The sequence below is a fragment of the Egretta garzetta genome, unplaced genomic scaffold (assembly GCF_000687185.1).
Source record: "Egretta garzetta isolate BGI_Z169 unplaced genomic scaffold, ASM68718v1 scaffold388, whole genome shotgun sequence".
In the NCBI taxonomy this organism is placed as follows: Eukaryota; Metazoa; Chordata; class Aves; order Pelecaniformes; family Ardeidae; genus Egretta; species Egretta garzetta.
Genome location: NW_009260610.1, coordinates 436658 through 461723, shown reverse-complemented (window position 1 = coordinate 461723; position 25066 = coordinate 436658). Strand labels below are relative to the sequence as shown.

General features: G+C 34.6%; 1 protein-coding gene across 1 annotated transcript in view; it reads right to left on the bottom strand.

The window, feature by feature from the left end:
- Positions 1–25066, bottom strand: part of PACRG (parkin coregulated) — a 242334-nt gene that overhangs the window by 163334 nt on the left and 53934 nt on the right. Inside the window, exon 2 of the mRNA XM_009644872.2 lies at positions 17407–17541. Within this exon, the coding sequence (XP_009643167.1) occupies positions 17407–17541 (135 nt within the window). The remainder of the gene's footprint in view (positions 1–17406; positions 17542–25066) is intronic.

The window sequence follows — 25066 nt, the reverse complement described above, 5'->3', positions numbered from 1 at the left end:
TTTTTTCCTCATTTTTTTTTAAACTTAAAAAGAAAACAGATAAGCTTCTCTACTTGAGTCACTTTTAGAATCTAATATGACATGACAGGTACTGTTAAAATTCTTCTACTTTCATTTAAATCACATGAAATCTAGAGGCCCAAAGCACTTTGTACAACGTCATAGTAATTTTAAACCTTTCTGGCTTTCCTGAATCAGGAAGGGATTTTCCTCAGTAAGCCACATCAATTTCAAAGTCTTCAAGAAGAATCAGGCTGATGCAAGTTTAGAGAGTTGCTACAGTGTGTTGACTGTAGGATCTAAAGCTGGAGGTATTTCTACATTTAGCACTTAGTTATGGTAAATTGAACATGAGTACAAATCTCAGACATCTTATGAATACAATTGTAAATTTACCTGATATGGCTTGAAAGCAATAACAACCTGATATGGCTCGAAAGCAGTAACAATTATGTACTGAATAAATATATACGCATGTATAAATGCTGAACAATGAAGAAATGTGGTTTTACATTAAGGGAATATAAGGAATATAATGGAACAAATTAAGTCCATTAACAACATTTAAAGTTGTACCACTATTTCTGTGCCTCAGTTTCTTTACCCGTAAAACATCTATGTTTCAGAAACACTGGGAAGTCTTACTCATTAAGCAGTAATACGCTTTGATATTTTCAAAAGAAAGGTAATGCAGAAACACAAAATAATAGGCTTATCCATCTAATTTCATAGAGTCACAGAATAATTTACTTTGAAAGAGACCTCTGGAGATCATCTCATTCAACTCCCTGCCCAAAACATGGATAACTATTTCTGTACTATCCAACTGGAATTTCCCTTATTGCAAATAGTAACTGTTGCCTCTTGTCCCTTTGTTGTGCACCACTGAAAAGTGTCTGGCTCTGTCTCCTCCATAACACGCCTTTAAGCATTGGAAGACTGTAATTAGATGTCCCTTAGCCTTCTCTTGCCCAGGCTAACCCAACCCAACTACTTCAGTATATCTTCATATGTCATGTGCTGCAGCCCTTTGGTCATCTTGGTGGCCTCCCTGCTGGACCCTCTCAAGCATGTTGATATCTGTCATCTATTGCTGTGGGTCCAAAACCAGACACAAAACTCCAGATGCAGCCTCATGAATACTAAGTAAAAGTGAATAATCCTTTCCCTCAGTTCCCTGACTTTATATTGTTACTGTCATCTAATACACCAGTTAGCCTTTGTTGCTACAAGGCTGCACAGCTCAGTCATGATGATGTTACTGTCCATCAGGAACCACAGGTCCTTTTCTCTACAAGTGCTACTAGTCAGTCAATCATTCTTCAACATCTCGTTTCACTGAATTCAACCAAAAAGAAATCCGTCAAATTTTGGACTTCAAAAATCAAACTCTCTTGGAGTCAATAAGCATAAACTATAGTAAGACACACGTAAAAAAAACAAAACAAACACAAGCCCCCCAAAACCAAACAAAGAACTAATACATAAATGCATAGAGACAAACAGAGAGAAATACGATAAAATATTTCTGGAAACTCAAAATAATCTGGATTCTCAGATCGTCATTTAGAAAGGCAAGGACTTTGATGAGAAAGTAAATACCATCTTTGTTATAGTTTTGAAAAAAACAATGTAAAAGCAAGATACAAACCCAAAGACTTTCTGTTTTATAGCAATAAAAACTAAGTACCAACAACTGTAAATTACATGGGAAAAAAAAACCAGAAGAGAAGATTCTGGAACAAACTCACAAACTGAACCAGATGTTGGGAGTTTGAAAGGAGTACAGAGTGGTTAATGTGCTAGAAAACATTCACACTGTAATTAATAGCAATAACTGAACCAAAGATCTAATGAACAGGAAATGCAATAACCTTCCAGAAATTATAGAACAATAGTTTTTACACCCCTATCAGTAAAAATATTGGAACTTCTGAAAAATATAATAATAAATACTAATATGAACATTTGACAGGATATAGATAATAATAACACTTCTTGCTAAGGAGGAATGAATGTTTTGAACTTATTAGAATTCTTGGAAGATCAATAAAGCTGTAGGCAACTGAGAAACATTTGATATTATAAGCTGCACTTTAATTAGAAGGTCTTCTTTAGAAGGTCATTAAAATGGCTTTGTCATGGTTCTTCACAGAAAAGCAGCATTTACTGCAGAATAGGATAAACATTTCTATGGGAAACACACACATCGCACACACCCCCTTCCTCCTGGTTTAAAGTTAGAAATAAATAGGAGTAAAAAGTCAATATAGTTAGTAGAAAATATTTGGCTATGATTTAGATAGATTGACTTAAATGGGAATTTGTGAGCAAAGAATCTGGCTACTTGACAACTTTGTCAAGTATTTCAAAGTATTCTGCAACAAATACTGACCAAACAACAGGACTCAGGCACTGTGTTTTGCTGAATGACTTGTAAAGAATTCCAAGCAGATGCACGATATTTCTTGGCAGGTTCTAGGTAGGTCATGGTAGCTTCAACCAGTTTCGTGAAATTTGGTATGTATGGTAGGACATGGAAGACCTGAATCAAATCTCTTTCATATAAGGTCATACCAGATCAGACATAACTAATTCTAAAAATCCCTCTGGAAATAAAAGGCAGGTTTTATCTAGATAATATTTTAGAGGCTTATCCTGTTACGCCACCATTTTCATTATCTGCAGGTGAGAATCTGCATATAAGTGAATAGATTTCTTAGCTGATATGAAAATATTAATGTTTTAAAAATAAAAACGTAGAAAAACCATTCTAATATGCTTATGCACATTATCCCCTACCCTGCATAAGGACAGGGGAGTAGTTTTGACTTCCTTACAGAAGGAACAGCAGTGTAAAAGGCTGCCACTTTATAATGAAATATACATGGGTACAGAATTCATTATTAAAGCAGAGAAAACATACTTCAATCTTAGAGATAACTCACTTTTACCTTCTAAGGTTTATTAGCAAGTTTCTTTGATAAAATAGAAGATTAAGAGGAACAGCACAATTCTAGCAGTCCCAATATGTATTTGCTACCTTAAAATTTTCATCAAACAACGCAGCACTAACCACTAACTGGAATTCTGAGCTACAACTGGTGCATTTCTAAAAAAAAAGCCACTTTTTGGAGGATTCTGCTAACCACATTAGGTGATATCACCGCATTAGGTTATAATGTTTGAAAAACCCAGATTAATGATCTAGCATCCTAAATGCATAAATAAAGTTACCTGAGGAAAAGGTATGAGGTTGAAGTTCCTGCTCTCGATCATTGTTAGTACTGATGGTTACTAGTTGTGTCTAAGTAATGCATCAGAAATGGTCAAGCAGTTGGACTAAATGATTATTGTAGGTCCCTTCCAACTGAACTATTCTATTCTACGATATGCTACGCTATGCTATCATGTGAGCATTCCAAATCAGCTTCATGCAAAGTCAGTCAGATAGTTTAAATCACCTTCTGAGGTGGTAAATCCACAAAAGTTTGTCTTTCCATGCCCTTGAGAGCAAACAGATTTATTGTCCTAATTATCTACTACTCTCTACACAAGAAAACATAAATATTACCTTGTTGTCTGTAACCAGAAATGTCTGGAGACAAGACATCTCTGACAGACTGATGACGAGAGCTATGTGAACAGGAAGTTGCATTCACTTCATCTTTTCATACTTACACATAGCATAAGGACTTCTATTGTAGCTGGACTGAATTTTATAGCCTTCTTTTATTATCTCATAGGAATAATATATCAAATTTATCACAGCTGATGATAAACATATTGCAAATATTTTACTATGCATTTCTGATTTAATTTGTGAATGAATTATTTGAATATGTTCAAGTTTAAAAATGAATTAAAATACATGCATAAATTCAGTAAAGATCAAAGTTTTTTCTTATCAGATAATCTTTATCTAAAAAAAAATATTCTTTTCTCATTTTGGAAGAGTCTGTAGTATAATGACTGCAGCTATGTACTGCTTATAGTTTCCCAGGAAAGAATAGGGCAAATGCAGTAACGTAACTGAAGAGTTTTAGACAGCTATTTTCCCCACCTCTTCAGAAAAGCATCAAAACGTAAAAGGAATGAAAAACAGTATAGCAGAAACAAGAAATAAAATACAGGTTTAGTTCTACAAGAAAAAAATGAAATCTGGCTTTCCTTGTCTTCAGCTTAAACTGGAAATTTCCAGCTAAATCACAAAATTCCCAACTATTATTTGAGCTCACACTGAATCAACGCAAGAACTGTATGACGGTGAGAATTTTAAATAGGCAAGTTTACTTTAACACTGAAAGGAGTAAAGTAGTCTTAATATCTGTGACACCGAAATTCCCAAACTTTTGTACTCTATGCCATTTTGTATCAACTTAGAGCTGTTCATGCTTCCACCCAAACTGCGCAAGAACAGAAGGTTAGACTTTGGCACAGACATAAAAAGGACTGCAGTTTTCACTGGTTTCACCTAGTTAATATGTGGGGGGTTTTATCAGTGAATATATTAAACAAAAATTCATATTAAGTTCAGCTAATAATACATATTGCCTTTCACATTGTGGAAGCACAAGGTAAGTGGCAACTCAAAGGAAACTGAAATTCACTTGAGTTCAAGCGTGACATTGACGCTCCAGCGTGGGCTTTGTTAAAAGGAATGTTTCTGCCTCAGACACAGGCTTTATCTGGGGCCCCCAGTCTACCAACCTAGGAATATTAAGAGCAGCAAGGTTCCAGTGCTGTTATTAAATGGCAAGGCAAAGCAGGCATCTCCCACCTGAACTGGCATTTTTAAGAAGCTGAAAGGACAAGATAAGAAATACAGAGTGGGAACATCACTTACTGTACAGGATCATATAGGTATTTATTATTCTTAAGTGTACAACCACTGGCTTCTGGCCCTAGCAGAAGTTCTTTGGATATGAACAGAACACACCAGTGTTAATTGTGTTACTTTTCCAGAGCAGTACTGTATTTCAGTGCACTTAGTCTTCGTTATAAGATGAGATTCACTATGTCATGTTCCTAAAGAGGCATGTATTTAGACTGAAGTTTAGATTACACTGGAAGCAACACCCCTCTTTAGCCTCATTCTAGCCTGAGGAAATGTTTGTCTGAATATTCATATATCTTTAAAAATCATTATTTGCGATCTTCTGAGGTATTATTTGTCTACCTTTTGGTAACAATTCTTTAAATAAGGCATGGATTTACCTGCACATGTGAATATAATATTAATTTTAAAATAAAAAGTAATCAGTTAAAATGCATAAGATTTAAATTATTTTTAAATATAATGTGCTAGTTAGTTTTTTGGGGGGGTTAACTCTAATGTTATAAATATAGACTTCCACTTGGTCCTACAGCACTTAGATTGTTTCATTATACAGAGATTATTTAGTTGGTATTCCTTTAAAACCAAAGAAAGATACATTGTTTGACGTGATATTGAAGGATGTCACAGGTGAGAAAACTAGCAACCCACAGATTCTGTCACTTAGTACAAAACCTGCAGTATTTATAATTCCCTATAATTCCCTGTTTCCTGAGCATTAATGTGCAAAAGCTGAAAGCCAAGGAGAAACATCTCATTTAAATATTTAAGATAATTTATTTTAGCCCTGATCAACTACCACATTACTACTACTGTCAAATATCCATACTGCTATTTGAAATGGAAATACAGACTCAGTCTTCAAATTTTTATAAAAAAGCACAATTCAGCCACCAAGGTAGAGTTTTATCAGACACATTTAAATGAGCTGAATTTTTAAAAGTCTTGGCCATTAATGTCTTAAAGATGCAATAACAATAATTTGAAACTAGCACTTATTAAGAAAGTTACATGATTATGATTGAAAACAAACAAATATAAATATCTTTTCCTCCTTTTAGAGGTAAGTACATTACCTCACTAACGCCACTGCTACATAGTATAAGCAAAAGTATCGCTTCAGTGGGTTTGATCACAAGGCATTAAGTGCATGCTTAAATCTCTGCAGGAACCTCAGAGCTCTTTCATGCCACAGTGATAACTATTTTATTGAACTGGGTTGTCAACAAGTTTCAAAGGAAGAGGGAAGTTGGAAAAAAAAAAGGTTAAAATTTAGGTCTTGCTGTTTTAGGAAGTTTTCATGAATCTTAATCGGAATGATTTCTATCCAAGGACATATTTACACCATAACAAAACATATAAAAAGCATTCCTTATTTGAGAATAAAACTTTTTTTGAGTTGTTCTTATGAATAACTTCATATGAAGACAAACTCTTCACAGATAAGCAAGAGGAGATACAGATGAAAGAACCAACAGGGAAGAAAGTAAAAGGACAATAAAACTAGATATTAAGCAAATAGATACTGTTAATTAGCAGAATAACAATGTGAGGAATGAGAGCAGTGCTGAGCCCAGATCAGAACTCTGCAGCATAGTAGATGTGAACATGAATTTGATGTGAGAGGTTCATGGAGGCTAGTGATGAGAAAATGACACTGAAATGACGAGGAACTAATTTATGCTTTGGAAACAGTATAGGAAATGAAATGGAACTGAAGGAGATAAATTTGCCCCATGCAGATGCCTAACATATAATGGACAACAAAAATGAAACAATGAAAGAGTAACAAAATACACAGAATCATAGAATCGTAGGATTGTTTTGTTGGAACAGATCTTTAAGGTCATCGAATCCAACCATACCTGTCCACCACTAATCCATGTCTCTAGTAGTATTTCTACATATAGTGTTTATTACAAGCCTGATGAGGACAGACATCCACTACAATCCATTTCTAAAGTGGAGACATTTGTTGCACATGTTCTTAGGCTATATTTTTTCAGTCATAGTGAACTTTTCTCTATTAATTTTTATTAGAGACATACAGTATGAAGTATTCTTAAACATCTTACATTCTCCTTTATACAATTTATCATTTTATAAAGCTGTACTATAACCATTTAACACATCTCTTTAACACAGTGAAGTAAGATGTTTACCATTTCTATTTAATTGTCACAGTTTATTAGCTCTACATTCTCATCATCTTCAGTCAGTCAATAGCATATACAATATACAAGTATCTGGTACATATGCTGAGTACTGACTTAAGTGTTAGAGATTCCATTTTTATAGCAGAAATAACTCATAATAATGATCTAGCTAATCTGCACTGCTCTGCTTTTCTTTATCCATTTCTATGACGTTCAAAAGTATACTCATTCATTTGAGTTAGGTCAGGATACCCATGGCTACGTAACATCATATGATTGTGGAAAGCTACAAAGCCATTTTTTTCTTATAGATGTGACAGATATCTCGACATGGAATAAGCTTATACTTGTAGAGGATGATTCTTCCTGCTATTCACATGTACTTTTTATATTACATCTCTGTGTTTTTCAAGGCAAAATACGCCCCCAAATTTTCACATTAAAAGATTCTACTTGCATCATTTCTACATCACCTTTCTTAAATTAAAAATGCACATAACATGCCTTTTTTTACCTGAAATTTAAAAAAAAAACAAACCAAATTAGACTTGGTAAGACAAAAGAGTTGAAGAAATTATTTAGTCTCTGAGCCTCAAAGTGGAATGGTCACAGTATCTGACTACCAGAAATGAAAACATCAAACACATTGATTTTTATGTTGCCAGTTCCATTTGTTTTGTCACTTGCCAGAGAGCTCTGCAATATTTGGGTAAAAGGAGGAAGGCTGACAACTAATGGACAGATAACACACCATCTATTAATTGGGATAGGGCTCAGAAATCACCTTCAGAGGAGATACAGAAAATTCATCAACACTGTGTTTGTGGCACTGAACGAAACTTTCTGACAAACAACAAGAAGCACTTTCAAAGACAGATGTTTCTGCTTGCAGCTAAAAGATTAAAGTGGAACAAGTCCTGGCACTTCTAGATGGCAACCTTTGTAGCTAGGAAAAGCTTATTCTGCCTGAAACACAGTATAACAAGATGTCTTGGCTATATTACCTACTTACCTTCTAAAAGGTTTCCGTATTTAAGAAGAGAGGTAGCTGTTTAACTGAAGGAGGAGGAGCAATTTTTGTCCTATATGTCAATCTACCAATTTCTGAAGCTTAAACATCACTTGTGTCCTCTAGGGTCCATAGCAATGTGAATTGTCTTTATCCAAGTGCCTAGCAAATCATTGTCACATAGCAGCAGTCGACCTTTCTTTTCAATCTATGCACTTTTCAGGAGTTATAAATCAGTTGACTTTCAAGCTCGATGAGATGGCATATGCCCTGGTTTGAAGAACAGATGGAGGCTTGGGGGAAAATTGTTTCTGCAGGCTTGCTACAAGCAGCACTGCTCCATAAAAGTGAACCATTCGCACTAATTTCTCACATAAATTATACAGGCAGGGAGCACCAGCCCATTCAGCAGAAAATCTTTCATCTAGCTTTCAGAGGTCATTTAGCAAATTTAAATTAAAGTTATTTCTGATACATGGCTGGGTTTTCATTCCATACGCTTTCAAGAGATGGCAATTTACATCAAATAAAGGAATGGCTTTAATTGTGTATGCAGGGAAAAAGGAACAGTAAATTAACTGCCACAATATTACTGTTTTCTAGAATCCTGGGATAAGTTGCAACTATTAATTAGCCACAGAAAAATTAATAGTTGAAATATGGCAGCTCTGTACTATAGGAATAAGGTAAAGTGTCACCACTCTTTGCAAGGCCTGTTTTAGACTCCAGCTGAACACTAGTCCCCAGATTCAGCACTGCTGTTGTTAAAAGAAAGGAGATCTCAGTCATTTCCAGGAAAACATTCTTTACTTTTTAAGGGAAACATATTATTCAGCTGTTAAGCAAACGTACATGTCATATTTTTAATAAATATGGTACTTTATCTGAGCATGGAGAAAAGAGACATTTCATCAGATTCTTAAATTATAAATATGACAGAAATGCAAAAGACCAGAAGACTGTAAAAAACCTAAATCTAGAAAGAATTACATTTTTGTGAGCCACAAGTGGTAAGAAAAAAGTGATTGCATTGAATAATCTCTAATATGTAATGTGACTTAATTCAGTGTTTCACCAGAAATACTAGTTTAAAGGTACAAACTAAAAACAACCGATGAGAATGTTGATAAGTATTGAAATAGTTACTATGAATTTTATGGGATTTCATAAAAACATGGTGGTTTGCTACAGTGTTTTGAAATAGCATTTTGATAAAATTCTTTCTTAATCTCTAAAATCACAAATTCTTCTAAGACCTACAGAGACATCTCCTTTTCAGACATGGAAAAGAACTAAACAGAAAAGAGTAAAGTCATGAATGATTTGGAGATTAGTATTAACAAGTAGTGAGCCAACAGAAAAATGCCTATTACAGAGCCATTGACTACCTAAATTTTTATTTACTGTTTTAAGCATGCAGTCAATTGGTACACTATTATGAAGAAGTGTTTTTCAATTGAATATTAATTCTAATACAGTGCTTTTGAAAAGCAATTTTGAACAGACTAAATTTATTTGGAATTATGTTACTTAGTGCTGGTATCAAATCAATGCAGAAATTTCAAACTTGAGAAACCTATTGTTCCAATGCTTTCTGTGACTACATGTATCATGGAATGGAAACTGAAAGCATCCAGAGTTACTCAACAACTTTAAAAATGTTGCCTTAACTGAAGGACACCAGCTTGGTACTCTCTTTTAGTCCGTAAATGAAAGATGGTTAATCTCAGCTAACTCACAGAAAATGCTAGTCAATATAGTGACTTGCAAAGAAAAAATCCAACTACATACCTATTGGATATAAATATAAAATTAACACATTATTAAATATAAATGTAATTACATACAAACTAACACTTCTTAGATGTAAGAGAGAGATTGAAGTCTGCTGTTATCAAAAGGATGATCATAACTTCTATAACTTTGATTAACTCAGGTCATTACAATTTATAGCTGATCAGAAATGGATTCCTGTGAGCATTATCAAGGACTGAAAATCTAATAGATCAGTAGGAAAATGCATAATATCATAGGGAGGAAAAGGGATAAGATAATGTATAACATTTATTTATGGCAATAAGGATCCCATTCTAATGTAGTCAACAGGAATGTTGTTTTATTTCCTAGAAGAGATATTGCATTTATTTGGAAGCTCTTTGGTATGATTTCAGGCCATAGAGTGGGTATAAGTGTAGTACATACAAAATACTGCTGAAGAGGTTTAAAGGAGTTTTCATTTAAATGAAAAATCAGGTCATAGTTATTAAGATGTGGCTATTTTTTAGTATTACACATTTAAAAAAGGAAACTAGAGCAGACTTGTGATTGCAATTTTTAACAATCTCTAAGAAAAAGTCACATGCACATCAGCAAAGACAACACTTTTGACTGATAGTCATTATTTGGGCACTAGTATCACAGTCACAAAGAATGATGAATGGCGTTTGCCTATACACAAATATTTATGAACAGTAGTTGCTTGTGCCTGCTTCAGTAAGTCATAGTATACAGATTACTAATAATCATTTCTGATTTAAGATGATGCAACAGACCTTTTGCTACATTTTTAGTCTAAAAATGAGTAATTCAGTCTTGCCTCCATGCCACGTATCAAGTTTGTTGTATTACTGTCTCCACAGAAAACCAAGTTTTTTTCTGACCTTTTAAAAATAAAACTATTATTTTCCAAACTATTATTTTACACTAAATCTGTTAACATAATAGTGCTTTTTTTGTCCCAGAGGCAGAGTTTAAAATTTGTTTATCCAAGACTTTATTTCTTTATTTCAACTCATATTTCTAGTATCTCTAAATTATTATGTATTATTTCTGGTTTAAGGAATTCTTGCTTTCAGTTGCCTTCTCCTGAATCCAAACTGCAATTTTCTGTTATACCAACACAATTGTATAGGAGACAGGCTTAAAAAGGATCACTGAAATTATTAAAAAAAAAAGGGGCCCTCTGGGGAAGATAAACAGAAGTCTATTGCAGAAGAAAACTCTGAACTATTTCTTAAAACATTAATGAAGACATTAAATAAAATAGAAACTAACATCGCTGTGCTGTACCCACTGTGCCTAAGCATGATACATGGGCGCTCCTCTTTGTATATAATCTTGCAAAAAGCTTTCATTCTTCATGACAACTGTTGTGGGGGATATACAAGTTTTCTTTAAGATGAGAGTGTCCTCTCAACATATTTTATTAAAAATATGTTAAACATAGTTTAACAAAGAATGGAAGCAGGAAAAAACCCCTCTACATATGAAAATAAATCCAAAATAAAAGTATTATTTTTAATAGAGAGTTTGTTCTCTTTGCTTTCAGATATATGAGGCTGCAATTCTATGAGCAGCCAAACTAATTTAGCAGTTCATTGCTGTTGAAAGAAAAAAGTTTTCTGAGATCCTTCAGCTCTCTCCCTTTCTTCACTGTACTTCACTACTATTTCTCTCTCCTTTACCAACACACAGCTTTAGTGCTCATGGACCCTTTTGTAATCAAAGTTCACAGGACTGTGAACGTGTTGCTAATTGAGAAAAAAACACATCCACCTTTTTTCCCTGAGTTAGAGAGATAAATTTACTCACAGAGGGCTCTGATAAGCATCAGTGCCAGTGACAAGTATACCTTAGAAACAGAGAGCAGAAGAGGTGAAGGGAAGTTGGATCTTCCCCTTCTGACAGCAATAAGCTATTAAAACCCCTCAACTTTTAAAATTATATCTCACCTCTATAAATTGCAAGACATTAGTATAATAATGGGGTCATTCTGTAGGGTAAATGAGCTCCCTCCAACTATTTCTAATTTGTTTTGGGATTTGAACTTTGGGAAGTGTTACCTAAGTTTACTTACTACCACATAAGGAATAGCATACAGTGTTTATTCATGTGGTTTAAACAGCAAGACAATGCCATAAAAATGAAAAATACTGCAAGACATTACTTGAAAGTTCTGCAACTGAAAACTTGTTTCCCTTCCAACTATATTGGTTGATATAAAAAAAAAAATAAAAATTCTCTTGCTTAAAACTTATTCTTCAAACAAGGAAAAAAAGGTTGCACTTCCAGGAAAAGAAAACAAAATTTCAACCCCAGCCATTTTATGGAGAAACCCCAAAACAAAGCCCAACACCAAAACCAAAAAAGGCCACAGCAAACCAAAAACCAAAAAAGATTTTTTTGTGTGCTGGGTGTAAGCAACAGCTTAACTATAGCAGCTCAGAGTTTTATATAAAATAATATATAACATGCTGACAAAACCAAATGAAGAATGAGAGATGCTAATAAAAATTGCAGTTCTGTGGCATGTTCAAATTATTTGTAGTCCCTATTACCAAAGGCAACCTTCAATAGTCTGCACAAGGAAAAAGTGTATGCACAACTCAAATTCATGATGTTAAGGGCAGAACGCTTTATCACTGCACCTAGTTTCTATCACCAAGAAGTAATTTTACTACCATAGCTTATACTAATCCCTGAAAAAAACAAGCTATGTAGGAAAGAGAGGATGAAGAGAAATTAAAATGGTAAAAGTAATATCCTTAGTGAACATAGCTGTTCTGTAAAAAAAACATAAATCCCAAAAGATGGGAATCATGTTCATTTTGACATTTTGTATGAAAAGTTTGTGGTTTTGAATTTGGTTTTCATTTCTTTGAAATTGCTAAAATTCTTTTGAAGAATAGAAGTTTTTTTTTCTCCTGCATAATGACTTTCATCATTAACCCCACTCCCTAAAAAATTTTTTTTCAAACATTCCTATGACTTTCTGTATGATACAGAGAGACTACATTTCAAACACATTCTTAATAATTCAGAAATACTTCCTCGGTTTTATCAACTTTCTTAGTCAAAGGTTTAATTGCATTCTGACCTTTTTTAATTCAGTAATGTACATTTAAAAATGGAAGTCCTTTTCAGACCTGGACTATGAGCTTTTATTATTCGTAGCTTGATATGAGACTGTGCAAAAGAATATATTACTACATTTTGAAAGAAAATTGTGATATACATAGGCTAAAAGAGAACTGCAGGATCCCACATAAGTAGTGAAAGGGCTTATAAATATTTTAACATTTTCTTTTTCTAAAAAGATCACTTTCTACTATCATCTAACTCTAAATTAACAACAAATTATGTTCCAAACTTTTATGTTTGATACACACCAGAAACACATTTTCAAACCATACCATTATTATTCATTCTCTGTTAGTGGACAAAACGAAATGCTTCAAATTTGGAAAGACCTTTGAACATTTATTGAATATTTTAACCAAAGAAGTTGGTTTATTTCTGGATCTAAAAAGCTATTGCTTTATAAAAAAATATGAGTATTATATATTTGCAGCAATTTTAAGACACCAATATCTACACAGTTCTATTTAATGACCAATGAAGGAGCATGAAAACAAAGGTTTTAAATTATATATTAAAACATCACATTGAGTGTATGCCATTTAGCAAAGAATTCACTGACTGCTAATAGATCCCCTGAATGGACATGAAAAGTCTTGAACTAATTTTGTATGGATTCTTTCACTTTATTTGGAATCAAACCCAGAAGTTTGCATAGTGGGTTACAAAGATGGTGGGTTTTTTTTCACAGACATAATTAACAAGTAATTCTCTGTATTCACCTTTGGAAAATGAGAAAAGGACAACTTTTCTCCAGTTTTGGAAACAAAGATTAGGAATACCAAGACATCATGTCTTCTTTTAGAAATAAACATGATTACAGCCTCTATCACCAGCTAATTTTAGTTTGGTATTATCAGAGCTTTTTAATGTTTTTTTTTTTTCCTCTGGTTGGTATTCTTTAAAACCAGATTCAATTTCTTATTCTTGTGTATAATGATTTATATGTTGTAAACCTACTTTATCTGTTCATCCATTTTCTTCCATTAGGTCAAAACAGGTTTATTTGAACTTGCAATAGTAGTAAAACTTACAAGCCAGAATGCCAATATTACCAGAGTATTCAAAGAAATGCCTTTCTAAACTTAAACACTTAGTCTAAGAATTAACACAGATGACACAACTTGCTATAATGATCCTGTAGTGAGATCTAATTTGTTTTGGTCCCTTTTTTATGAAAAGGCACCAAGGTAAACATCATGGTTTATCTGCACAGTTTAATCTTTTCTGTGCTTAGGATTAATGTGGAGTAAGAATGGCTCTTTCTAAATTTAGTGCATTCTATAAATAATTAAGGTAAACAATAACAACAAAAGTACTATTATTTCAGAATTAAAGATTCAATACATGCAGTTATCAAGAAAAAGTTCTGAATAGTTCCTGAACTTGAAATTTAAATATTATCTAGGTCTACAACCATAGTTATTTATAGCCAGCCCTTACAGGAAATTAACCATGGGCTTAAAATTAAGGGTATGCAGAACTGTTACAAAATCAAGAGTAATTTGTGCATATATTTTAGGTACATATTAACACAGTTCATGGACATCAAAACATTTCAGATTCTTCTGTTCTAGCTGAAAATTACTGTATTCTGGCCACAAAATTACAATATAGTGAACAAGAGCTCAAAGTGCTTTCAAAAAATATTTAATATCTTACAATTACAGTTATTTTGTTTTGTTTCAGTAATAATAAAAAACAAACAAAGAAAAAAAAAAACCAACCAAAGCCTAACTGTGTATTTTGCAGGAAAGAACAAAATCCTGTACTATTTTCCTTTATCAGAACATATCATGTTTCTGAGACCTCCCCTGCATTTTCTCTCATGCACCACTTGGTAGACAAACCAACAAGAGTGAAATGAACCATGATATACATTACATCTAAACAGAGAAAAAAAGTTTACTCCATCAGATTTACAAATAAATATGATAGACTGATGAAAATTAGCCATTAGATATACATTGGACATTTTGACTTAAAATTGTCCTTAAAACAAGTGAAAACTACAGACCTTACTTTATGTGCACCTTTAAATATTAGCTAATGATGAACAACATTCTCACCCTTTTGCAGCAGTGGGCAGTTTCTAGGACTTTAAAAGCTATGTAATGTAAAGTTTGAACTAGAAAGCTCCTATTTGCCTGCTTCATCTACTTAAACTGCACAATAATCAATGATGGTTGCGTGCCAAATTAAACAACAGCCTCAAGTAATTCTACTACCTCAGTATTGTTTTCTTGAGTGCCTGCCACAGAACTCAGTCTGGATTGATTTGTGACTAAATCAAGTGGCATGGAATAAGGGAAATAAGCTTGGATCCTGCTGTGTGTTAATGTGAGGATGGAATAGTCTGCTACTATGCTGCCTTCTTGCATGTATGCTGAAGTAATAATAATTTGTTTTGCAAGAAAAGATTAACAGCAATAGCAAAAGCAACTGTTGCATGACATCTCAGTCCTACATTGCACTAGCTACATGCCAATGTTTTACTGTGGTAGGTGGACACTAGGGAGACATTAGGTCTATAAGACTGCAAATTGTGTTAAGAAAAAATACATGCTGGATCTTAGACTAGAGACTCTGCTGTTTTGACTGTCTTAAGGTAGTATGTTTTCAACAATTCTGTCAGATACACGGAGCAAACACTTACTCTAGACATTTAGCTGTGGTTGGAAGGCTTGTAGATAGCAAGATGTCATAGAATCATAGAATATCTCAACTTCAAAGAGACCCATAAGGATCATCGAGTCCAACTCCCTGCTCCTCACAGGACTACCTAAAACTAATCCATAGGACTAAAAGTGTCATTCAGACGCTCCTTGAACTCTGACAGGCTTGGTGCTGTGACTGTTACTCTGGGGAGCCTGTTCCAGTGATTGACTATCCTCTCAGTGAAGAACATTTTCCTACTGCCCCATCTGAACTTCTCCTGACATAGCTTCATTCCATTTCCTCATGTCCTAAGTCAACTGAGCAGTCACTAGCATCATGTGGAATGCTAGTCCTTATGATGCCTCAAATAGAAATTAAAGCAAGGTAAATTGCCTGTACCTCAGTCTGATTTTGAGAAATTAGAATTTATAATGCTTCAAGATAAAAACTAAATTCTGCAGATTTTTGCAGTTTCTTGCAAATCACCTTTGGGTCTTATCTGGTGATAAAAGATTAAAGTGTGGACTTATATTGTAAGCCTGTGAGTTTTAGTCCAGAAAGGACATTTCTAGGGTTGCCTAAAGACCAGTTGCACTGGAATCTCATTCTGATCATGGGTGAAGTCTTGTTAGATAAAGCTCTCCTTTAATGCAAGAACTATTAATTGTTCCTTGTACTGATTCAGCACTGCTATGGGCAACAAAATAGTAGCACAAATCTCTCTTCTACACTTCAATAAGCAAAAAAAGCTACCTTAAAATCTAGTTACTAACAAATTACATAGTATCACTTACCACACTATAGGTCTAATCCTGTTGGCTTCATTAGGTGTAGAAACAGCTATAAGATTGAAAAATCCCTCCTTTTTGTGTTGAATTAACACAGCTATACATTTAAAATTGGTATCATGTTCTTGACATGAACGATTTAAAACATTCTACAAATCTGACATATTTTGCTCATGCATATCGTGTTCATTTTCTGTAACGATCAGTGCTTCCAGCAAAATCTCATTCTAGTCCAATAAATAACACAAAACAATAAAGTAATTCATGATAACCAAAATAATTAAATAGTAGGAGCAGGTTAAAGATCAGCATTCATTTTTCAAATTAAATTTAAAAGTCTGCAGTAGTTACTTAGAAGATTGGCAAGTTTTACAAATAACATCACCAAGCCTTTTAGAGAGAAACACAGCCGCATTAGAATGGAGTCATTAGGCAATACATTTATTTTGAAGCCAATTAACCTTTTGTCAGAGAAATGTCGGAGCTGTAATGGTTTCAGCAGTGGAGGTCAGCCTCTAACAGGGCCACGTATGACAGCGATTACGCTGCCTGACATATGCTGTAGACTGAGAGTACAGCTGTGGAATGAGAATCTGCCTTCGTTTGTATTCTGCTCTGCATTTTCAGGGAGCAGGCAATCTTGACCTATCCATTTAGGTAATTAAAGCTTCTATTTGGAAGTGTCCTGCAGGAAGGTGAAATCTGGGGGAGATAAATGGCTGCTGCTCACTGTATCCAGCCACTTCCATCATTTGATGGACTGCCTGAAACAGGCTGCTTTGCCAGGTCCTCATAAAAATAGAGATGAATTGAGCAGGAGACAATTCTCTAAGGCAAAGCAACTCTGTCATCTTCCTTTTTGCAGCATATAATTTAATTGTAGCCAAGGTAACAGGGGGCCTTTCTCTAACAGCTTCCCCACCATCTTCCATTTGCTAAGAAATTATTTCAGTTTATTTACTTATAAGCCAACTTTATTTGACAATGAGAGATGTCACTTCAATAAGCTCAGCTGTCTGTCACAGCTGTGCCATGACTTACCTTCCAGGCGATTTTGTTTCCTTTAGTATCATGCTCAAGGGCAATTGGGAAGTCACCTCGCTCATAAAACTTGCGAAATGCTGTGGGCTTTGTTGGTCTTTCTTTAAATGCTCCTGCAAGTGGGGGCCCTCTTACCTTAAAAAACCAAAATGAAACAAAACAAAAAAAAACATAGTTCAGTGGTAAAATAGTTTTAGAAAAAGCCTAATTTATATGGTTCAAAATAGAAACAGATAAGGAAGAAAAATAACATTGATCTCCCAGATTATAGTTTGTTTTCTTCTTTACATGCCATACTTCGCTTCTTTGAAAGCACATTTTGGCAATGATATACAGATTTTATTAACTGCTTTTTTTTGTTACCACTTTCAGATTGTACCATAAAAACTGTTTATATTTCGAAGTAGCTATCTCCATTGCCGCAGCATTTTTAAGCAAGAATAAAACACCAGGAACATACTCGCATTATGTAGTAGAAGTTCTTGGAAAATTAAGCATTTCTCCTTGAGAAATATTTTTCTATTTGTTTCTTTATAGAAGTAATTTAACTTGGTTTCCATCTAATATAACTGTCCTCACTTTCCATTGTCTTTCTCTGGCCATTACCTAATCTCCCTTCCTCAAACGATATGGATCTGGCTTTCATATGACTTGCAGCCCTTCAGTATTGATGGCTGAAGCATTGGAAGAAATGAAGGAAAGTCTTCTCTCAGACGTCTCCTCTCCAGCTGTGTTGCCTTGGAGGAAGAAATTTGATTCAGCCCCGCTAAGTTCCTTATCTGAGTTATTGCTGGTCAGCATATTGTGTAGTCTGACTGCCTGAATGACAGTCCAATTCCAAAATGCTCACACTGGAACTTTTTTCTCAGCCAAACGTAGTAGTGACAACAACTAACAATTGGCACTAAGATAATAGAATTTCAAGTACTTATAAGAAATCTATTGCTTAAGCTAATGAACAAAGCTAATCTCAAATGCTAAAAGAGACTAAGAGAGCTAAACTAATCTCAAATGTCCTTGACAACTGCTTCTTCCCTGAGAAACTCTTGCCTTTTTTTGGTTTTTACAGACATACACCTGGGATAAGAACTTCCTACAATTCTCTGCGTACAATTTTTTTCAAAAATGGCTTTATGACTTGCTACCTTTTATAACGTAGAAAGTGCCATTTTCAAAAAAAGGTGAGAGCTTCAAGGATCATAAATCATGCCCAGTATTTCGTATTGTTCTATTTGTCTCTCTGTCTTCAGTGACCCTTGTGTTAGCTTCTAGCAGTACAGACATCCAGCTTTCCAGTGAACAAAATGCAAATATGTAACTTCCTTGGCTTCATTTGTGCTATTCTGTAATTTAACTGCGTTAACTACAGATCTAAATCTGATTTGGCACTTCTTTCCTCCAAACTATTTTGACATCATTTTCCACTGACTGAGGTACAGGGGTCCACTAGTGATATGCCTACACTGTACTTTACTATAAATTGCTCAAACTAGGGCTACTGAACTGTGACCTATTGTTGCATATTGCTGTTACAAATAGACCATGTCTAGTGAGAAAAGATTTGATATGCATAGCTGTAACTTCACTTAGTGAACACATCTGCAGCAGTTGAGAGTAATACTCCAAGAAAAGCATGTCTAACCAATGTAAATAAATCTACACTTATTGTTCTGCAAAGGAACAATTTGTTCTGAGCCACTAGTAGAAGTGCTTTCACTTGTCTTTAATTTTTTTTTTTTGCATTTTGGGCAAGTCTATGAGTCACTGCTGATTTGAGGGCACTAGAAAAGCATCTATGTTATTTTTGTGCATTTTTCACACATAGGACCTTCACACATCCTTTAAATAATGATTTTCTTTAAAATATTAGGAGTCACTGTTCTCTTAAATTTTAACTTGAATTATTGATAAACAACATGTTGTCTTGATTACAAGAGATACAATCTTAATTATTTCGTGTAAACTGTCGACATGCAATCCCAAATTGCATCTTACCTGATTTGATTCTTCCCAATTCATGTTAGTAAATTTGCTATGAACCTTTTTCTACTGCACTTTTACAAATTTTCTAGAGAATACGTTTGTGTTAATTTGGCTTCTTCCTATGCTTTATTCATGAATAGAGAAACTAGAAGGACTAAAATGATCTTGGCATTCCTCTCTTATTTCTCTAATATTCCTCTATTATATATAAAATGTCGTTCAAAAATTGATTACAAATTTGTTTATTTGTCCCTTGCCTGTTGAAAGGCCATTGTGCATTATCCTTACTTCAGTGGTTAGAAACCACATCTTAAATAGTTTGCCTACTCTGATCTGCCACCTCAAAAAAAGATATGGTAGAATTTAAAAAGGTTCAGAGGAGGATATTGACCAAGCGTAGGGAATGGCTTTCACAAGAAAAGAATAAACCAGGAAAATGATGACTAAGGAGGAATAAAATAAAGACCTATACAATCATGACTTCATGGAGAGCATGAATAAGGACAGATTTTCCACTGTCTCCTTCAGTACAAGTACAAGGCATCAAAAAAATCCAGTAAGTGACAAGTTTGGAACAAACAAAAGTAGTTACATATTCATGCAGCAAGTAGTGGATTTATAGAACTCCTTGCCAAAAGCCAGTGTTGGGAATCCTACGTTTCTGTACATTCAATCTGTGACTGGAATAGTTGATGAAAGAGGAATCCATTCAGGTTTACTAAATCCACATTATCACTGATCAGAAATATAATGAGTATTATCCTTTTTCATGCGATACTGTCTGTCTGGTAGATCTCCTACCATTACATTTACTCTCTCATGGCCACATCACACTGGCATCTCATAGTTATTCTTTGATTAACTGCAACAGCAACTATCTTTTCCAGTTGATGAGCTCTATGTTAATAACAGAATTTCTTGTCATTAGGTTTAAGTGCATTATCTTGTACTTTGTACTATTATATTTAATTCCATTTCTCCTACACCTGTTCTCAAGGGCTTCCACTTCCATCTTGTGTGACACCATGATCTTCATCTGTTTTAATAACAACTCCAAACATTATGTCAACTAGAAATTTCATTATACAATCCTATTTTTTTTTGTCAAGGTCACTAATGAAAATATAAAACAAGGTTAGCCCTAAACCCACTTCTTAAGAAGTTCCATTAATAACTTTCATCTATTATCATAGCTCTCATTTCACATTACATCTCATTATTGTCTCCATTTCAATATGGAGTTTCTTACTCATCTTAATGCATCTCATAATTCTTATACTGTATAACTAGCAAAGGAGTCTGTATAGATAGAGAAGTAGCTTGAAAATAGTCTAGAGAGAGAGCTGTTATTTTTCCCTCTGTCTTGAAGATGTTTTTCTTGTCAGTTTGGTCTGTAATGGGCATAGAGAACTTTTAAATACCAGGAAAAGCAACTGACTCTAAAGCAGTGAAACGATCTAGACAGGAATGAGCCTAAGATCTGCCCAGAACAAAGAAATATCACCAATCAGGAAGAAAGTGGAACTGTCCCTGCATTGAAGAAATGGTACCTTGCATGACTGAAGAGTACTGTTGCTCTGCTTTAAGTTTATTACATGGAGTCAACTTTTTCCTTTTGTTTGCATCTGATAAAAGTAGATTACGAGACGTTTGCTAGAGTGGCTGCATTGAGCTAATACTGTTTACCTTTTGCAAATAGTTTCCTTTCCTTCCTATCTTTATTACTAGGGAGACCATTACTATAATATTTGGTATTCTGAACACTGTTCTCTTATGCAGACCTCTTTTTGGGTCATTCTAGCCATGCATTTTCAACAGTCTGCCTGAGGAAAAGTATATGTAAATAATTTACTTTTTTACTTTTTATAATTCCTCATGTATTTAGTTTTGTTTATTTTCCTATACTTAGATTTTAAGTAGCACTTTCTGAGACCAGACTTCTCACAGATTTAAATTAATTGCTATAAAAAAGTAATAGAAGAGCAACAGTTAAATTCTGGAACAGAGTATTTACAGTGAGAAGCTGTCTCAAGATTTTTAGGCTAGGCAAGTTCTCCAGGAAACAAACTCAACTTCCCCTCTTTTTTGCTTTTCTCACAGAAGATGGGTTTCTTACTATAGAAAACTGTTGAACAGTCTTTCCTAACAGCTGAATGACCATTCTAAATAGCTCTTTTCCTCATGAAGATTTAGCATTTCTCTATGTACAACTCATTAAGACCTTCCTAGATGCAATACGACAGTTTCTGAAGACACATCTGGTCAATAATTTCAGAGAAAAAATGTAGAAATCAGAGGAATAATACCTACTGATACTGGTGAGAGTTGAAATAATCTGATTTACCAAGCTGTTTACATAAATTATGCTTTCAAAATCTTACAGAAATGTTATGGCTTGAACTTTTAGTGTAAGACTAATATGCTTTTACTGGCTCATGGGCAGCTGGTCACAAAGGGAGTTCCTAGAGGTTGGTATTGGGTTTGATACTGTTCAACATCTTTATAGAGGATATGGATGACAGAACTGAATGCTTGCTTACCAAGTTTGTGGATCACACCAAACTGGGAGGAGGGGTCCTGTACACCAGAAGGGAATAGCCACCATGCAGAGAGGCCTTCACAAATTAGAGGATGGGGCCAACAAGGACTGAATAAATGTAATGATGTCTTGCATATGAGACAGAATAATCCCAAGCAGCAGTACAAGCTGGATGGGATCTGACTAGTTGGGGTGCAGCTTTGCTGAAAAGGGCCTGGGGATTCCTGTGGACAGCACTAAACTTGAGCAAGCAGTGCCTTTCTAGCAGTGAAGGCAGAATGAGCCCCATGTTGCATCAGTAAGAGTATAGTCAGCAGATCAAGCAGTTCTACTCTGTTTGACATTTGCTAGGACACACCTGGAATATTGTGTCCAGTTTTGGCCCTCCCAGTTCATGACAAAAACTGAAAAAAAGGGAGACAGCCTAGCAGAGGACCATGAAGATCATTAGAGGTCTAGAGATCTTGACAGAAGGTTCAAGAAACTGGATGTGTTCAACCCAGAGAAAAGAAGGCTCAGGGAAGGATCTAATCAGTTTTCCAATCCCTGACAGACATTTACAGAGAAGATGGAGGTATTCACTTCAGAAGGATGCACAGGACAAGAGGCAACAGGTGCAAATGTCTTCAAGGGAAATTGTGTCTGAATACAAGAAGAGAGTTCTTCACTGTCAGAAAAATTAAACACTGCCACAGGTTGCCCAGAGAAGTGTTGGAATCTCCCTGAAAATATTCAAGATTTGGCTTGGTAGGGACCTGAAAAAACAAAATTAAGACCCAGCTTTCAACAGAAGGCTAGACCAGATGATCTCCAGAGGTCCCTCTCAGCTGAGGCTTCTCCATTGTTGCTAAGTAAAATATACAAAAAGAAAGCACATAATGCTTTTCCTTGTGATAATGAGTTTTGTCTTACATTTTATATTGTTATAATTACTGACTAAAAAGGTCATGCTGAAAGTATTCCATTTATTGGAAAAACAGTAACAAATACTATCTTCTTCAACCTAACAAAAATATTCCATTGCAACATAGCTAGAAAGATTAAGATTAGAGTTCCAGTTAATTAAAGGCTAATATTCATGATGGCAAAGTATATGAAGCAATAAACAGCTTCTGAAGTTCGTTAAATGCCAAAGAGAAGTTGAAGAGTTTGATAATTGCAAAACTAATTTATTATAATTCTATGCCATTGAACTATGTGACAAGATAAAAGATACAAGCCATTAAGCAAAAAAAAAAAAAAAAAAAAAAGAAAGACCATATTTCTTTCATTGACTTGTGGACATTTAAAGCCACTGTATCAGGTTGCATTCTTAGACTTTTCTGTGATGGCACATTAGCGAAATGACTAAGAAAAATTATTTGAAGCCAGATTTAAAGAGCGATTAATTATTTGAAGACTGAATTTTCCAAATTTCCTAACTGAGTGTCAAACTGCATGCATACTCAGGGACCTAAACATGCACCTGCATAGGACTTTGGGAAAACCTACACTAGTTTCATGAGCAGTTTAAGTCAGGTAAAAATTGACACTGACATGGAGCTAAGTGGTCTTTCCCACCTCATGAACTTGGATGCTACCACAGTGTACTGCCCTCCATCAATGACAGAAGCTTTCATGTAGGTATTCAGAGGACCAGATCAGGAACAAAGGGATGTTTTTATTGTTTTGGTTTGGTTTTTGGTGGTGTTGGTTTTTTGGTTTTCTTTTCTTTTTTTTATTTTTTTTTTGTTTGGTTGATTTGTGAAGTATTAGATCCTTAAGGTGGTTTACTGCAAAGATGAGTGAACACTTAGGCTGGCACAAAGCAGAGAGCAGCATGGAGTGGGACAGGAAGAAATAGGTGACTGATTCCTCAAGGAGCAGTGCTGAATTTATATTGAACATCAAGAATTAATTGGACATACATTTTCTCATCTGCCTATGCAGACATAGGTTGTTTTATTCAAATCAGAAGTCAGTAATTGTTCAAATGCTTTGTGGAAAATAAAGATGTGATCACTTAATAAGTTGTATGGAATCAAGATATTAAAACACCAATATTTGTACTTCCTAAAAGTAGAATGGACTGAGATTCTATTGTTGTTATATAATGATTCATATATTAAAAAAAAAAGACCAGTGACATTGTAATAAAATTTAAAGTTTAAAGAGATATTTATTTGATTAGCCCAAGTTAATGCATTTAGATGACAACTGGGAGGAATGAAAAAACTTCATTTTTTTTGTCCACCAAGTTCCTTACAGGAAGACTGGAATTTAACCAGATCTTTTTGTGTTTTCTCCTCACAAAAATATTTCATTAAATTTATTTTTGAAGCTATAGGCATCAAAAGTTATATGACCACTCAACTGTCTTACCTTAAAAATACAGTCTTCCTTGAAAATATAATACCACATTATCATCTTGAAGAGTGAAATTTTCAGAAATAAAATAATAAATCCTATTTCTTTATATTCCAACCAAAAAATGCATTTGTATAAAATTGCACTGTATCTACAGAATAGAGTCTACAAAGTCAAATAAATTACACCATGCAACGAAAAAATACTTAAGCTAGCAGGAATAAAGGCCAGATAATAAACCTAGCACTATACAGTGCCATGTTGACATACAAAGCTTTACTAGAATCATCAACAGCAATGTCCTCATCCATATAGTATGATAGAGCTCTTTAACTTGGCTGACCAGGCATTGGCACAATAGTGCCTAGTTAGAACTCATGCTCAGAGAGCAAGCCTCAGTGCAAAAACTATGAGCCCCAGTTTGTGGTTCTGGAATTAGTATGCACATAGGTACCCTATGTGTTTCTATACTTGTAACACAGACAAGCCCATCATCAAGAAAAGCCCATCAGTCACATATGAGAAAACATCAAGATATTGGCAGTTACCTATGAACACAACAAAACAATAGCATGATAATGGTATTTGGTGACATATCCACAGATTTTCCGATAAGTAACAGTAGTAGTAAAAATCTGGAAACACTAATCTTAGCAAGTGTAAACAGAATCTGCACTGGGCAACCCCAAGAGTGTCTACCCTGACTGGCAATAAGCAACAAAGCCTGTACTGCTCTGTCTTCATTTACTGATCCTAATTTGATTAAACTAACAGAGGTGGTTAATACATTCT